Raw genomic sequence first — 18761 nt, 5'->3', positions numbered from 1 at the left:
CGCCAGTTCATTTCCTGTCCAACAGCAGATTTTTGTATCTTACCTTTTACTTTTTCCCATCCTCTACTCTCTCTGTTTATCGCATACAGGGTCTTTCTTTCACCCTTGATGTACTTTATTCGCTTGATATCTCGCGCTTTTGTCTCTCCCTCTCTTTATTCCCAGAATTGTGTTAGTCAGTTCCAGGTCATGTGTTTTTGATTTGGAGCGAGCTCAGTATTTCTTTACCAGTCGGAAACGGCAGTCAGGGCTTCAACATTTCATCAATAAAGCAGAAAACAGCTCATGCAGCCAAGGAAAACATGTAGCCAGAGGAAAGCACTCTCTAACCTAATGCAGAATAACAAAAATGTGAGAATTCCTTATTAAATTTGGGAAAATGGTACAGGTGTCGCTGTTACAGATGGCTTATGGTCAAGTATTTTCTCACATAAAAATTAAAATTATTGTTAAATTCTATTCCTAAAATATAAATTCATTCATTTATTCATTTTCCTTCGGCTTAGTCCCTTTATTCATCAGGGGTCGCCACAGCGGAATGAACCACCAACTTATCCAGCATATGTTTTACACAGCAGAAACCCTTCCAGCTGCAACCCAGTACTGGGAAACACCCATACACACTCATTCACACACATACACTACAGACAATTTCGTTTATTCAATTCACCTATACTGCATGTCTTTGAACTGCTGTGGAAACCGGAGCACCCAGAGGAAACCCACGCCAACACAGGAAGAACATGCTTCACACACTGAAATGCCAACTGACCCAGCCGGGACTTGAATCAGTGACCTTCTTGCTGTGAGGTATCAGTGCTAACCACTGAGCCACCTTGTCGCCCTAAAATATATGTTGTTATTAAAAAACTATTATAGAAATTCTTAGCTTTTCCGGATTTGAGCATAAAACTTTTTGCTCTCTCTGTTCTGCAAACTACTGATGATTTTAAATTCAAGACTTCACTCTTAGCTGATGATTAATTATAAAGCTTGTTTGGCATGTTGTCCCGGGAGAGAGCCCTGAGCGCAACAGCTCCTCGATCCCAGGGCTCCCTCCCATTTGCAAGGCGAGAAGGGAGTTTGAGCTCAGGTAGATCTCGAGAACTCCCCTGCTGTAGTAGCTAATTAACAGATAGTGATTGCTCTAATGAGATAACTACTTACTTTGAGCATGTCTATGGTACCGATTTGGATTAGTCAGTTAACATAACAAGTTGCATGTTTTTGGATGGTGAGAGGAAACCGGAGAACCCGGGGGAAACCCACGTGAGCACAGGGAGAACGTGTAAACTCGACATAGAAACGTCAGCTGGCTTGGTAAGGACTAGAACCAGTGATGTTCTTGCTGTGAGGCAACAGTGCTATCAACTGGGCCACCGTGCCACCCATCTAGGAAAGAAGGAGAAGTAGGGATGGAAGGGGGATTCTTCAAAATGAAGATGGCTGTTATATGGAACTTAGGGTATTTATAGTGGCTTAGGAATTGTCTGATTGGTGAATCATAAATTGAATAATGCAGGACCGGCCCCAAGAAATCATAAGCATGTGATCCTCTTGAAATTAGTTAAGAAGTAAACTTCACTTATGATGACTCTGAATATTAAAAAAGGTGACCCCTAATTATTAAAGGGACTAATCCGAAAAGAAAATGAATGAATGAATAAATATTAAAAAAGAAAGACGATTTCTTGTAAAATGAAAATTAGAAATTATTCAAAATTATTCAGAAATGTTATCAGACCTTTATAGAATATAACAAATATTAGGATTCACTCAAATTAAAATCTAATAAATCCAGAAACTGTTTTTAATGCTATCTACCTGTGTTTGTTTCTGGTGTAAAATCTCATTGCAGCTGAAAACTGTACTGCTTCTCACATCAAATCAACCATGAAGCATCTGTATTGAGTTCACACCCTGTCAGAAGTAATATACAAGTCTGATTTTGCAAGGCCATCTTGACACAATAAAGGAAGAATGACGATTTTCATTTGATTGAGGGGAAGCCTGTTGTTTATGTGGTTCGGTTGCCAGCTGTCTGTGTACAAATTTCAAATCTTTCATGACATCACGACTTCCCAAACACACCAGACCTAGCGTTCCTCAAAAAATCTGCAAGAATTGAAAATGATATACAATAATAATGCGAGTAGTGCATTGTGCTCTCATAAAGACTTGATGTTTTATTTTAAATTACAGCACACACATTTGACGAATTTGCTAAACAATACTCTTTTTATCAAAATATTTAATTCATTCAGTATTTTAACTAAGCAAATTTTGACTTCATGAGTCAAAGTGAATCATGGGCAGCACGGTGGCACAGTGGGTAGGGCTCTCATCTCACAGCAAGAAAGTCCCTGGCTCAAGCCTCGACTGGCATTTCTGTGTGGAGTTTGCATTTTCTCCCCGTTTTGGCGTGGGTTTCCTCCGGGTGCTCAGTTTTCCCCCACAAGTCCAAAGACATGCGGTACAGGTGAATTGGGAAGACTAATTGTCCGTAGCGTATGAGTGTGAGTGAGTGTGTAGGGGTGTTTCCCAGAAATGGGTTGCGGCTGGAAGGACATCCGCTGCGTAAAACATGTGCTGGATAAGTTGGCGGTTCATTCCGCTGTGGCGACCCTGGATTAATAAAGGGACTAAGCCGAAAAGAAAATGAATGAATGAATGAGTCAAAGTGAATACACCCCCCCCCCCCCCCCTTTATATTATTCCATTCATGTACTTTTCAGCATTCCTGCAATGGTCAGAGGTATGTGTGTATATTATAGACAGTAAAAACAATTAGAGTAACCCTCTACATATACTGCTTTTATTCAGTTCAATTCAAGTTTATTTGTATAGCACTTTTCACAATAGTTACTGTTTCAAATCAGCTTTAAATAAAGGTGCACAGTGTTGTATTACAATCAAAGTCAGAAAAGTTAAGGTTATTAGTTACCATAACTTTATTAGTTACTAATAATTTTAACTAATTAACTAGTGACTGATAGCTTTAAACAGTTAAAGTTATTTTATATAAGCATAGTTAACCTTCAGTTATATAGTTTATCGATGATGTCTATGTGTACATATTCAATGAAGTATATTTCTGTATTAAGTGTGTGTGTTGTCCTCGAAGTCCTTGATGGTTAGCTTCATCACTTCACATGTCTTGGATACCATCAGTGGTGCTGCACAATCCTTAGAGGCCTTGAAATGGGCATCCCCAGGTGGAAATAGAGAACAATATATACATATATACAGTTGAAGTCAGAATTATTAGCCCCCTTTGAATTTTTTTTTCTTTTTTAAATATTTCCTAAATGATGTTTAACAGAGCGAGGAAATTTTCACAGTATGTCTGATCATTTTTTTTCTACTGGAGAAAATCTTATTTGTTTTATTTTGGCTAGAATAAAAGTATGAAAAAAAATTTAAAACATTTTAAGGACATTTTTAGCCCCTTTAAGCTAGATATTTTTTTCGATATAACTATATACCAAACCATCATTATACAATGACTTGCCTAATTACCCTAACCTGCCTAGTTAACCTGATTAACCTAGTTAAGCTTTTAAATGTCACTTTAAGATGTATAGAAGTGTGTTGAACAATATCTAGTCAAATATTATTTACTGTCATCATGGCAAAGATTAAATCAGTTATTAGAAATGAGTTATTAAAACTATTATGTTTAAAAATGTGATGAAAAAATCTCTCCTTTAAACAAAAATTGGGGAAAAAAATGGACAGGGGGCTAATAATTCTGACTTCAACTGTATATAGCGTAGCAGCTGTTCATAATGTATTTGAACAAGAGATATTAAATGTCAATGCGAAAATGAAGTGCTATAAATGAAAATAGGAGTTATATAAACAAACATGGAAAGAAACATATAAAAAATGTCTTTTATGCAAGACATATGATTAAATATGAATCATTCTTACTAAATTCAGTATATTAGACTAGTAAAAGCATTCTATAATCCTCACAAAACTCGTAATTACAACTTATAAACTGCAACATCATGTGGAAACACTTGAAATTCTAGCAGCTCGAGCTGAAAATGTAGTGAAGAATTATCATGTGGTGTTTTTGTGCAAAGATTCCTGCAACTGTTAATGCTTTGATAATGCAAAAATGATGAAAAATAAATGAACAACATGCAATACAGCTTAAAGTGTCCAAGTTATAGGGAGAGTTCACCCAAAACTGAAAACTGTCATCATGTGTATCACTGTTTTTGTTTTGTTGAACACAAAAGAGAATATTTTGAAGAATGTTGGAAAACTGCAATCATTGACGTTCGTATATTTGTTTTTCCTATGTGAATAGCATGGTTTCAACTTTACAACATTCTTCATTAACAACAGCTTCTTTTGTGTTCAACAGAACAGAAAAAAACTCAAACAGGTTTGTAACAAGTGAAGGGTGAATAAATGATTGAAGAATTTTCAGTTTTGGATGATGAACTATCCCTTTAAGCTGTTTTTATGTTCTCAATGCTGTTTTGTAAGTCTTCAACAATATGTTTACAACCATAAACATGTTTAATGTGTCATGAAATACATTTATCATAAAGATCTGGAAAGATTTGAATCTATGAGATACAGGAGTTGATTGTGATCGTTAATCATCCTTCATTTAGGAGATAAGTGTTTCACTCATGCTCTTTCCTTTCAAACTTGTCAGATATTTTGTCTATGTTATCATTATATTTTATTTATTTAGAACAAATGTTACATGTTACAGTAATTGTGACATGGCATGAATGTGTTATGTTGTATTTTCTTATATAAATTCCTCCTTAAAGGGATGGTTCACACACAAAATATATATAATATATATATATATATATATATATATATATATATATATATATATATATATATATATATATATATATATATATATATATATATATATATATATATATATATATATATATATATATATATATATGTATATATATATATATTCTGTGATCATTTACTGAATTCATCTTGTTCCAAACCTGTTTGAGCTTCTGTTGAACACGAGAGAAGATATTTCAAAGAATGTTGCAAACCAGTTAGTAATTGACTCCTTTAGTATTTTTTCCTTCTATGCATGTTGTGTGTGTGTTCAACAAAGAACAAAGTAGCAAATATGTTAATTTTGGGGTGAAATATCCTGTAGCCATTTCTGCACAGTGTATAAGAGAGAGAAAGAAAATGAATCCAGATTGTATAAATGACCCATGCATTTTGAATGACCCAGTATCTTTAGACTGCAGTTGAGGTGAATCTGGAAGATATTCTGATGAATATGTGGTGCCTGTGGTCCGCACCAATTAAACTAGTGAAGTCAAATCTTCAGAAAATGTCACATTTGATTTTATGATCGATTTCAACATAATGTTTCCATTAGCTCTGCTGGTGCTAACCGGAGATGTCGACATGTGATTTAATTTCACAGAAGTCTAGCAGTCTAGAAGGTATTTGAAGGTTAGGAGCGACAAAACCTTCAAGGGATTTAAAGTGTTGCTTCACAGCATACTGTGTGGTTACAGTTTTCCTCATTTTGTTTCAGTATGACAGTCGTCGAGCCAGGCTGTCTTTAGCTGCCAAGCTTCAGTCCCTCTCTTATTGAGAATAAATTACTTCCCATGCTTAAGTGGTCATGAGCTTTTTTTTTTCTGGAATGAATAACAACAGAAACCCTGCCTTCTCATTTATTCTGCCCTGTGATACATGTCAATCATTTTGGCACCTCTTGGCTTGAATAACTATATACTATACTTAATATGTTCCTTATTTTGATAGAGGGAAAGCATTCCTTCTTTTAAAGTCACATTTAATTGACATTTCTGGAAATGACATGACATATGGGCAAAAAAATTATAGTTTGATAAGTGTTAGCATTACAGTTTTGAAAAACATGATGTTGCTGAATATTTGAAATATTTCACACTTGTTATAATTTTATTATAACATTTAATATTTCACACTTGCTTTTTTCTGTTTTATGCTAATTTTGCGTTGGCGCAAAACAATAAAAACATTTTTTTCCAATGTTTGATATAGACAGCCCATTACTGAAATATGCTGTAACAAATAACAGTATCACTGTTTTAAAGTGAACATTTATCTGCAAAGAAGCAGCACAGGTATACAGTTGAAAAAACAATTATTACCTCTCATGTGAAATTGGATTTCTTTTTTAAATATTTCTCGGCAAGGAATTTTTTCACAGTATTTTCTGTTATATTTTTCCTATGAAGAAAGTGTCAGATTTCTTTTAGTTTAACTGGAATGAAAGAAAAGAAACATTTTAAAGTTTAAAAACTGCTTTGGTCAATATTATTAGCCCCCTTAAGATTGTTAACCTCTGTTTAACATAATTTACAAAATATTTGAAAAAGAATAGCATTTTAAAACAGCTAATAATTTTTTTCTTCAGCTGTAGAATGAAATGCATAATTGTTTAAGAGCCTCCTGAGGACTGTATCCCCAATGGAATGCACAATTAAAATAAAAGTTTTATTGAACAAATTTATTGACAGAAAAAAGAGCAGGGATTTCCTGTCATGCAGAAATAGGTGTTTTTATTGATCATGTAGCCACAGAAATATTATATTGAAATAAAGTGTAGCCAAAAGAAGGGTATTTAATTTTTTTTGCTATATATATTGCGATATGAAAACAATTTTGGCAGATGACTTGAATAACTCTTTTTGAAATGAAATCATTAACATTGATTGGAATAATCTTGTAAAGGACTTAATCAATAAAATGCAAGCGTAAAAAAAGAGATAGAGCGAAGATAAAAGGGAAATTAGTCAGATATTCAGGTATGCTGTAAAATATTTGACCTTAAATTTACAGTAAATTACTGGCTAATAATGGCATTACTTTCACATTAAGGTACTGTTTGTATATTCACAGTAAATTACTGTGAGGTACGTCATAATAATAATTCTGTAAATATTTTTAAATATCAAAAAAAGTGTCTGTACTAGCATAAACATTAATCTGTATTAATGTCTGTGTTGAATAAAATACTAAGTGTTTGAATTCCTACAACTATCATGCAAAGGATATAGCCATTTTTACATTAATTTGCTGTAATCATGATCCCTGCCTTATTTTTACAATAAAATTCTGAATACGTAAAATTTAACAGTTAAATCCTGTAAGGTGACACTAACATAATTTACAGTGAAAAATTACAGTAACATGTTGTGAAATTCTGGGAATTTATCACAGTGTCTGACAGGGGCGTCGCTAGACCCAATTTACTGGGGCACGTGCCCCAGTAAAAATCGCCAGTGCCCCAGTAAATGTATTGAGAGATGATTTACTTCATATGCAAGTGTATTTATTAAGGGTGGTAATTCCGAAATAAAGACGTTATTCTCTATGTGCAACTAAACCAACGCTGGTAAAAGAAGTGTGGTTTAATCAAAAAGCAGAGAACCCGCGCGTCTCTCGCACGCGGTGCTCCTCCCGGTGCGAGTCTCGGTTGTTAACATGTGCGCCAAAAAGGTTGGCTACTTGCTGCTCACGCGCTGCTCACGCGCCGCTCATGCATTCTAAAACCGGCGTAACAGCCTTTTTTTGTTTTGCAAGTTGACAAAAACAAAGTTTAAGCAAGATGATGGGGATCTTACTAAGCGTGCCTCCTGATAGATTTTTTTGTATTAAGCAAAAAGGAGGGATGAGGATTCAGGGAGGTAAAGACTTAATAAACCTAATTCTCTGCCATGTGTCATATCTAAGACAACAAATAATTCTATGAAACCTTTTTTGTACTTTATTGAATTGTTTCTAGAATTTCATTCAAATGAAATTAATATTCATACAAAACATTTCTTAAATGATCTTAGCATCACTTAACATTGCTTTACAGTTACATTTAAGATTATTTAAAATAATGATTGTACAGTAATACTTTTATTTATAATAAATATTTATATAAAAATTATATATATATATATATATATATATATATATATATATATATATATATATATATATATATATATATATATATATATATATATATATATATATATATATATATATATATATATATATATATATATATATATATATATATATATATATATATATTTTTTTTTTTTTTTTTTTTTTTTTTTTTTTTGAGGCTGGTGGGGGGAAGTGGGTTATGTCTAGCAACGCTCCTGGTGTCTGATATGATATTATCATGATATTTTGCTCCTGATAATGATCAAAATCATCCACTATATATCATGATATTTGTAAATAAAGGGGGAAAGTGCATCAAAAAGTTATAAGATGTATTTCTTTTATAAACAGCACATATATTTTGTAGAATTGCAACATTGATATGTTCGATCCACCATTACGAGAAGCACCACCTCATGTACTGCTGCCTAAGTGGTAAATGGTAGCAGTGCAAGGCTGATGAATTCATTCAGATCTTTTGTACTCCTAAATAAATATCGATACTTGGCTACATCGATAATGTGTCGCGGGTGAAATTATCGCAATAAATCAACATATCGATATTTTGTCCTGTCCCTGTTATTGAATAATTATATGTTATGTAAAATGTAAACACTGTACAATCTTTATTGCTGATCAACTTTGATAATCCCATCTCCACTTTGCAGATGCTGCCATGTAACTATTGCGGATGTACACAATGCAATGTTGATGCTGAAGTGATATATTGCAGCCACAGTTTACATGTTCTCCTTGTGTTGGCGTGGGTTTCCTCCGGGTGCTCCGGTTTGCCCCACGATTCCAAACACATGCGCTATAGGTGAATTGGGTAAATTGTCCGTAGTGTATGAGTGTGAATGAGTGTGTATGGGTGTTTCCCGGTGGTGGGTTGTAGCTGAAAGGGCATCCGCTGCGTAAAACATATGCTGGATAAGTTGGCGGTTCATTCCGCTGTGGCGACTGCAGAATAATAAAGGGACTAAGCTGAAAAGAAAATAAATGAATGAATTATTTGTTGTTTGTTCATTCATTTATTTATTCTTTCGTTTATTTATTCAGTCAGCACACTGAAAACAAGTGTTGTTGGGTCAAATTGGACTAAAACAAAGTTCACCAATATCTTTTATAGGTTTCATGGTAATTCATTACTCAAGGGATAGTTTAAAATAGCTGAAAATTCGATCCTCATTTACTGACTTGTTGACTTAACTTTCTTTCTACTGTTGAACACAAAATAAGATATTTTAAAGAAGGCTATAAACCTGTAACCATTTACTTTCATAGTATTTGTTTTTCCTATGATGGATCTCAGTAGTTACAGCGTTTCAGCTTTCTTTAACACATCTTCTTTTGTTTTCAACAGAAGAAAGGGTTGACGGTTTGGAATCACTTGAGGGTGATTAAATAGTGAGTTCTTTTTTATTTTTAGGTGAACTGTTTCTTTAAGCATTTTTGAGAGGAGTAGGAGGATTGTTGATGTTTACATAAATAGCAACGCATTTATTACATGAAAAAGACGTAGGGTTTATATAATCTATATTTGAATTTGACTGATATCTCTACATCTGTAACTGACGTTATATAAAAAGGAAAGAGATTTTTCTACTCATTTTTAAGGCACAGACTCTGCTCGGCAGCTTTTGGTTTTAATAGAAATCTGGCTTTACTGCAAAAGCACAAGAACTGCAGACCACAGTAAATCTTTCAGGGGCCGCTTGGAAATGTCCGTGATACAAAATTAAGATTTACGGTTTTGTCTCTTTTCCATCATTAATCGTTTTATCTCCGTGTTGGACAGATAGACAAACCACAGAAGCCTTAAAATCAAAATACAGAAATGGCATAAATCAGATGTGGGCACAGCGCTCTCTTCTGTTCAACAGAGGAACTGCAAGGTTTTTGAGGCAGGGATGCGATCATTGAGGGAAAACGAGTTTCTGTTCGGTTTGGTTTTAAAAAAGGTTATTTTAGGCAGCATTCACAACAACAGACTAATTGATTCTGATAGTGTGATGGAACGGAAATGTATTTAATATGGTATAATGTGTGTGTTTCAGCTGCTGCAGCGAAAAGTACAGCAGAGAGCGGCACTCACCCGCTGCACATGGGCCTGATTCTCGGGATGCTTCTGCTGCTCCTCGTGATGGTGGTCATAGTCCTGGTGACTGTTTACATTTACCACCACCCGAGCTCTACTGCAGGACTCTTCCTCATTGAGGTGAGAAAGTTTTAGTTAGTTCCCTTCAAATAAAAATGATGTCACCATTAACTTAACCTCATGTTTTTAAAAAACCTTGAGATACACAATTGAACTGAATTCATGATCAAAAGAAACTGATTTATAATCTGAATAGACCTTGTCATCACTAAATGGGACCAACAGATTTAATCTAGGGTTTTATTTATTGATCACTGAACACTGTTTACAAATTGCAGCCAAACAGATTTAGTCTCAGAAGCATGTTTTATTGAAGAAAAATAATATTTTCATGCAATACAACATTAAACTTTATAGTTTCCTTCTTTCTATTTTTTTAACCCAAGCCCCTCTCCAAGACCTGAACATCTCAAGGCAGCTTAACAATAATTAGAGTCAAATACAATAATTAAACAGTCTGGAGTCATGAATGTTGTGACATAACAGGTATGATGGAAAAAAATTATTACAAATAATAGGGGGGTGAAAAAATAAAGTGCAGGACAAACTAAATGAAACCTAAAACACCATGAAGTGGATACAAAGAGATATACAGATTATTTAACAGCTGGGTAATTCTTTCAGATTTTTTAAATATGATAAAATAGCTTCCCGGTATGTATAAAACCTGTCCACCTAACCCCTTTAGTGTGTGTTTAATCTTCTCTAGTTTTAGAAAAGACATCACATCTTTAAACCAAGCTGTTACAAATGGGGTGTGGAGGATTTCCAGCATAATAAGATTCTTCTGCAGGCTAATAAACATGAAGAAGCAATAATGCCCTCTGGGTCACTGATAAAGTTATGGAGAAGCATGCTTGTTGATGTGCAGTTTTCTAAATGAGATTCATTTTTGCATATTTGAGCTCCTGCAAGAACCAGTGAGGTTTGTTTACATGTGTCAAGTAGAACTAGTGGAGCGTCAATATTTCTATCAGTACAAATTTAATAAACTGCTAAATGGTCGTAAATCAGAGCAGAAGGTTATGGAATGAAATATTGCATGTATCTTGTTTTTTTTTTTTTCTGAATTCCTATAAAAATGCCTAAGCATCCTAAAATGAAGGTGCATTCCCAGCAGGCACACAAGGTCATAAGACAATAATATTAGGTTAAATTTAGGCTGTGACATCAGGTGACCATAATTCAGTGTCTAGCCAGCGTCTAAGGACAAAGTTATTTTGACATCCAACGACGTCAAATCATGTTGATATTTGGTTGATTTTAGGTTGTGTCGGAAAGTGATCAAAATTCAACGTCGAGCCAACATCTTAAGCCAACATCATGTTGACGTCCATTACTGACATTTATTCGTCAGGTATCGCAACCAAAATTCAACGTCTGATAGACGTCATAGTGGTAAAGTCCACACAATATCAAGCTGTATCACCATTAGATGCTGATATTTGGTTGATTTTAGGTTGGACGTTGGACTTTGATGTTGGGTTCTGGCGTCAACCTGATTTTTTTAATCCAAACAAAATGCAATGTGTCAACAATGCTGGGGTACAACGTCAATCTGACATCATGTTGACGTCCTGTGCCTGCTGGGTTTACTTGAAATACAAACTAATGAAATTAAGTCTGGCTTTTTGAGAAATGGAATAAAAATAAGCAATATCAAAGTTAAAATAATAATAAATTATGAACTTACTTTAATTAAATAATAAACAAGACTGGTTTCCACTTAAATGTATATGTTGATTGAGGAATCTTTAACATTGGATAACAATACTGAGGGGAAAACATCACTTTGTTTACAGTGCGATCAGAACATATCCAGCTATTTCTTTATTCTAGTGTTTTAGAAGCATGTATTGAGTTTCCTTCAAATTACTGAGTAAATCTTCTTTACTTTGTAAAAGAAATGTGGTATTTTTACCTTAATAAAAGCTGCTGCATCATATAAATACCTGAGGTAGAATATGATTTATTGTCTCTGTGGGGAGCTCATTTGAACTTCATATATATTTACAGAGACGCCCCAGCCAATGGCCAGCAATGAAATTTCGGCGAGGTTCAGGTCATCCAGCATACGCAGAGGTAGAGCCCATGGGTCAAGAAAAAGAAGGCTTTATTGAATCCGAGCAGTGCTGAGGTTTGACCTTTGACTTCTTAAGTCACACACAATCTAGCAACTCTCTTGATGTCTATCCACACATCTCCTATGATAAAGTCCAGCAACCCTCCAGAACCCTGACGCAGCTGAAAACACTGAGGGTGTGGAGTTTGAGTGGAAGAGGCGTTCACTCAACAAATGCTTGGGAAACTCTCAAACTATCCATGTCCACAGAGGAAAGTTTGTCAGTCAGCTGGATGTATTTTGGCTTCTGCTTGGTTCCTGACAGGACATGTCAAGCAGCTCTGTAAGCCTTTCACCCTCAAAATGGCCACCGGGCTGTTTGGTTCTCTGATCTGATGTGCCTCTCGGAGGGATTTTTCTTTTCATGACAGTTTCTGAAATGCACATTCATTCAGTTGATTTGTTGAAAATCTTATATAGGCCTTTATATATCTTCGAAAGGGTTTGTAGGGGTTTTATGTTTCTCTCTCTCTCTATGATTTAAGCAGGTGTTTTGGAGCACGTTGGATGACTTCAGTTACACATACTGTGTCTCTTTCTCTTGTTTAGATACAATCGGAAAATGTTCTGTGAACAAATGTGTCAACAGTATTGATTAACACTTCTCATCCATACGCAAACCATTTAGGAATTTTTGCAGATATTCACCTAACGCACATATATTGCTCTTTCTGGTTTATATCACAGTACTAATGCATATTTACAAGACAGGCGCTTGTGAGATTGCGTGCGTGTATATCTTTGTTTTTATTTTATGCAATTGTTGTGGATCACACAATGATCCCTTTACACATAATAGTTCAAATCAAGAGTTTCTACTGATTTCCGTTTGAAAGACAGGAAGTGAGATTGTGAGCTGTTATCATGACAGAGACCTTGATTTGTTTAAAAACACCATTTTACAATATTTGTTCACTAAAATCATCCCAGCTTGAAAACGTGGAAGCAACGGAACTGAAAACTGCAATAATGAGTTGATTTTGACTTCAGAAATGTGATTTATGACTGTACAGAAAGAGTAACACACAGCACATCACAGCCTTCAACATTCATCTACACAATTCTACATTGTGTTCTGTAATAATGGGGACTTTGACTATGAATGTTTACGATATATATCCTGATAAAACCTAATTAATTATGGCACATATTACCTTATCCTTTAAAAAAAGTCTCATAAAGACAGAAAAATATTGTGACCAAAGAGCTGTCATTACACACACACACACACATATCTATATACAAAAATACACTCACCGGCCACTTTATTAGGTACACTTGTCCATCTGCTCGTTAACGCAATTCAAATTTCTATATGCTGCAGTTCAAACCGAGTATCAGAATGACGAAGAAAGGGGATTTAAGGGACTTTGACTGTGGCATGGTTGTTGGTGCTAGACGGGCTGGCCTGAGTGTTTCAAAAACTGCTGATCTACAGGGATTTTCATGTACAACTATCTCTAGAGTTTACAGAAAATGGTCCATAAAAGAGAAAATATCCAGTGAGCAGCAGTTCTGTGGGCACAAATGCCTTGTTGATGCCAGAGGTCAGAGGAGAATGGCCAGACTGGTTCGAGCTGATAGAAAGGCAACAGTTACTCAAATAACCACTCGCTACAACTGAGGTATGCAGAAGAGCATCTCTGAATGCACAACACGTTGAACCTTGAGGCAGATGGGCTACAGCAGCAGAAGACCACACCGGGTGCCACTCCTGTCATCTAAAAACAGGAAACTGAGGCTACAATTCGCACAGGCTTACCAACATAGGACAATAGAAGATTGGAAAAACATTGCGTGAATAATCTTATACTGGTTTCTTGAACATGACCATGAGTTCACTGTATTCAAATGGCAACTGTGAGATGCTATCATGGCAATATGGACCAAAATCTCTGAGGAAGATTTCCAGTATCTTGTTGAATCAATGCCATGAAGGATAAACACAGTTCTGAAGGCAAAAGGGAGTCCAACTCAGTACTAGTAAGGTGTACCTAATAAAGTGGCCGGTGAAAGTATCTATAGATCAAAAACAATTGGAAAACGTTTCCTTATTACTGTAAAGCCAATTGAAATGGACAACGATAGATCTTTTTTCCCTTCTGTTTGATTGTTTCAGCAAAGCTATGCATTTGACCATTTCTTTTCAAGTTTTAATGTCTCTTAGGTGTTTCATGCATGCAGAATTTGTTTCTTTTTTAATCCTCATAACAGGGTGGTTCACCAAATATCAAGGTCTAAATTCTATATTTTTTATCAACTTTCTTCACTGGAGGACCTGGTTATTTTCTGCAGATGTAACCTGAATGTTTATGTGTGTGTGTGATAAATGAACCTATCTTAATGTGTATGAGTGCACACTAATGTAAGGTCCAAGTGGATGTTTATTTTGTGTAATAATCTCAAATGAAGCATTGAATGAGACCAGCTTTGTGCTCAGCTGTGACACCTGATCTTGAGATTTGGGGAAACAAAGATATTAGCGAGCTGAATTTTTGATAAGCATAATCGTCCTGTCGTGCCACACTTTGAGAGACAGTGAAACACACAATGCTGTAATCTGTGTACTCTTGAGTTCCTACTGTCAATTTGACTACATAATACAATTTGATTAAATAATAAAGTGGTTTGAAATGACAATTTGGCCTCGTGCATTCAGTCGTCATCAGGGATGGGTAAAAAAAACATTGAAATGTATTTTAAAATAAAATACCAAATACCTACATTTCAAGTGTATCAAAATAAACTACAAAATACAGCAGTCGCAAATGTATCAAAATAAAATGCTGTAGTTTGAAAATACTACAAAATACTTTTACAAGGAGCATGACATTTTGTTCGCAAACCCTCCATCAATAGGCCTATTGGATCAATCCCTTCACCATTAAACTGAATTAGTGAAGTAAACAATGATTGCCAGAAACACAGTTTCTCTGAGTTTAAGTTAGCTTCTCTGCCAATTCATTTATTCACCTCATTAATTTTTCACTATTTTTGCTATTAAAATCTTCAATAGTCAATGTAAAATCATGATTTCTAAAAACGTGGGCGTTTTTGACCAGTAGACTGTAGTATTTAAAATGTTTGTCTCATACTGAATAACTGTCAAAGTTTGTGATTAACTATAAAGAGCACCCGCAGATCAGCTACTGGCATTAGAAACAGCCAATGAAGTATCTGCAGGTAAGATGTTGTTTGTCTTGTTTTCCTGTCTGATTTTGACCCGCTCCCAAATTTACCCCTGCTGTTTGTCTGTTACTTTCTTTATAGGTGATGCATCATTTCTATCCAAACTCCAAGCATTGATTAACCTCTTTAATATTAATTAATTTTCTAGTCTGATCTCAAGCCTTGGCAAATAACTGAAATTTTTATGAAGTCATCATGTAGACTTCTTACAAAGTATTTTACAGTATTTTAAAAATACAAGACACTTTTGATACAAAAGATTAAGCTATTTTTATAAACCCTATCAAATACAAATTACAAAATACTATTTTGTATTTAAAATGCGTATCTGAAATACATGTATCATAAATACTGCCCATTCATGGTCGTCATATTGAATGTGTTATTTCAAGCTCTCTTTTAAAGGCTGTGTTATATTATTGGAAAACTCCTTTTTTGTGATTAACTCATTTACGATCATAAAACCACATACAAAGTATTGTTTGTCAGTCAATTTGGTTTACACAGCCATATCACCCTGCAACCCAAGAACGGTTACTCACTGAAGCTATGCAGGGCTGAGCCTGGTCAGTACCTGGAGGGGAGACCACATGAAAAAACTACGTTGCTTTTGGAAGTGGTGTTAGAGAGGCCAGCAGGGGGCGCTCAACCTGTGGTCTGTGAGTCCTAATGCCCCAGTAAAAGTGAAGGGGACACTATACTGTCAGTGGGCACCGTCTTTCAGATGAGACGTTAAACCGAGGTCCTGACTCTCTGTGGTCATTAAAAATCCCATGGCACTTCTCGTAAAGAGTAGGGGTGTAACCCCGGTGTCCTGGCCAAAGTGCCTCAATTAGCCCTTACGATCATGGCCTCCTAATCATCTCCATCCACTGAATTGGCTCTATCACCGTCTCTCCACTTCACCATTAGCTAGAGTGTGGTAAGCGCACTGGTGCCGTTGTCTTGTGGCTGCCGTCACATCATCCAAGTGGATGCTGCACACTGGTGGTGGTGTGGAGAGACCCCCCTCATGATTGTGAAGTGCTTTGGGTGTATGGCCATACACAATAAATGTGCTATATAAATATACTTTACATTTTATTACAACAGCTCTGCAGAAATAGAAAATAGAAATTGAGTAATAATGTGCAAATAGTGTAACTGTGGTTTGTTATGTGGGTAGCTCAAATATCCTATAATGGTGTCTTCATTTACAAATAATTTCATGTGCACATCTATATTAGTTCACGCATATGTTAATTTTGCTGGAAATTGAATGTCAATCCTAATGTTTCTGGAGTTCATGCATAAAATAAGTAATTTTCCATGGTACGTTTAAAAAAATGAATGGTCCATTAAAAATGAAATATGCTTCTTATTATTTGTAAGATATTTCTGAGAGGCAGGGATGTTTTGTTACATACAGTACTATTTTAAAAGTCTTAAACTCGTTCAATTATTTTATGCAATGTTTTATTTAAATTTGTGAAAACTGAACTATTGTTAAGAGGTTTATTTCATTCTGCCAGTAAGTTACAGTAGGTAAAGTAAAATAAAACAGCTTATTGATTTGCAGGCAGTGCGTGATTTTTATAATGACTAGTGATTTAACCATATGCATTTTAAAAGAGAGAAATTGGTACGTTGCCTTTAAAACGTGTAACTTGCTTCCAGTATTGATGATCTTTCAGCAATATTGTAACATAAAACAAAAAAAAACAACTCATACAAAATATATAATGATGATGAATTGATGTTGTTTCTCGACTATTATTATTTTATTATAACAAAACGAAATGTTTACATTATATCACATTATATTACATGGCAGGGAGCAAGACATAAATGAATCTTTTAAACAGAGTAAGTTTTTTTTTTTATAGCTTTCTTCTTAGTAGATTCAGAAATCAAAGACATGTAAAGATTTAGATCTTCGAGAAAATCTGAAAGAAAGGTTTACGCTTACAAAATTTGCACTTGTGTATAAAATATTTAGTCTAAAATATAATAAGATTCAATAAATAAAAAACATCTGGATGTTCATTCTGATGGTTATATCCTAAAATAACATTTTCATATTTCAGCATAACATCAGGAATTATACCACAAAATATACCTTAAACATTTTTTCCAAAACATTTGTGGTATATTCACAATTCCAAAAAAGAGAAGACAGATCTTTAGTTTGGTGACCACAGAAAGAGCAATTGAAATCAATATCTTCAGAAATAAACCTTTGTAAAAAAACAAAAAAAACCTTTGCAGGTGTGTATCACTGTAGCTATGTATCACAGCGGAATGAACCACCAACTTATCCAGCACGTTTTACGCAGCGAATGCCCTTCCAGCTGCAACCCATCTCTGAAAAACATCCATACACACTCATTCACTACAGACAATTTAGCTTACCCGAATTCACCTGTACCGCATGTCTTTGGACTGTGGTGGAAACCGTAGCACCCGGAGGAAATGCATGTGAACACAGGTGGAACATGCAAACTCCAGGCTCGAACCAGCGACCTTCTTGCTGTGAGGCGACAGCACTACCTATTGCGCCACTGTGTCACCCCTTACCTATATGTCTGTTCCAAAAATACATTAGGACATGTTTCTCAACTATTTTTTTATTATGCAAGAAAGAACATGTACAAAGATACAGTATGAACAAAGAGACAAAAAGGTTACATAAATAAATATGGTTTTATAAAAAAATTAAATCTACATTTATGGATGTACAATTTAGCCAGAAAAAGCAGTAAATTAAAAATGAATTTACAATGAGAAACCAAAGAATGCAATTTTGGGGGAAATACAAAAGTTTGGAAATAAGACTTTTTTAATGAAATTGTAAAGATCAACCCAAAACACTTTACAGTAAGTGCACTCCAACAATAAATGATTTACTGTTTCTTCATATTGAGTTCAAAAACGAGCATTTAGGGGAAATATTGTTATTACATTTAGCTAGTTTGGTATTTATTGGGTAGCATGATTTTGATTGAGACCCAATCTGTCACCAAATATATTATCCAAAAACCTCTGCAAGCAGATAAAGAGATCAGATTAATAACTAAGCGAATATCTGTGTTTGATATAAAACTGAGAAGTGTTTGGTCAACAAAAAGGTTTGTGTTGTCAAAAATAAAAGAATCTAAAGAACCTTTAGGGCCAGATTCGACTAAAAGTATAACACAATCAGGGATTGTACCAAAAACTATGGCATATTCTTTGGGGGGAACTGGAAAAGAAAACTGGTGCATAAATTCTTCATATGAGAAAGGGACGCCACTATGTAGAACGAAACCTGCAAAAACAATAAATTAATAAATATGCTAATTAATTTATTAATTAATC

At 34.8% G+C, this 18761-nt stretch overlaps 1 protein-coding gene across 1 annotated transcript in view; it reads left to right on the top strand.

The window, feature by feature from the left end:
- The window catches only part of plxdc2b (plexin domain containing 2b), a 118468-nt gene extending 103592 nt beyond the window's left edge, over positions 1 to 14876 (top strand). The window contains exons 13-14 of the mRNA XM_056461956.1: positions 10014 to 10174; positions 12131 to 14876. Coding sequence (XP_056317931.1) covers positions 10014 to 10174; positions 12131 to 12250 — 281 coding nt within the window. The 3' untranslated portion in view covers positions 12251 to 14876. The remainder of the gene's footprint in view (positions 1 to 10013; positions 10175 to 12130) is intronic.
- The last annotated feature ends 3885 nt before the right edge of the window (positions 14877 to 18761 follow it).

Source organism: Danio aesculapii, chromosome 7, assembly GCF_903798145.1.
Source record: "Danio aesculapii chromosome 7, fDanAes4.1, whole genome shotgun sequence".
NCBI lineage: Eukaryota > Metazoa > Chordata > Actinopteri > Cypriniformes > Danionidae > Danio > Danio aesculapii.
The sequence above is the reverse complement of the archived record's forward strand: the minus strand, read 5'-3'. Positions and strand labels throughout refer to the sequence as shown.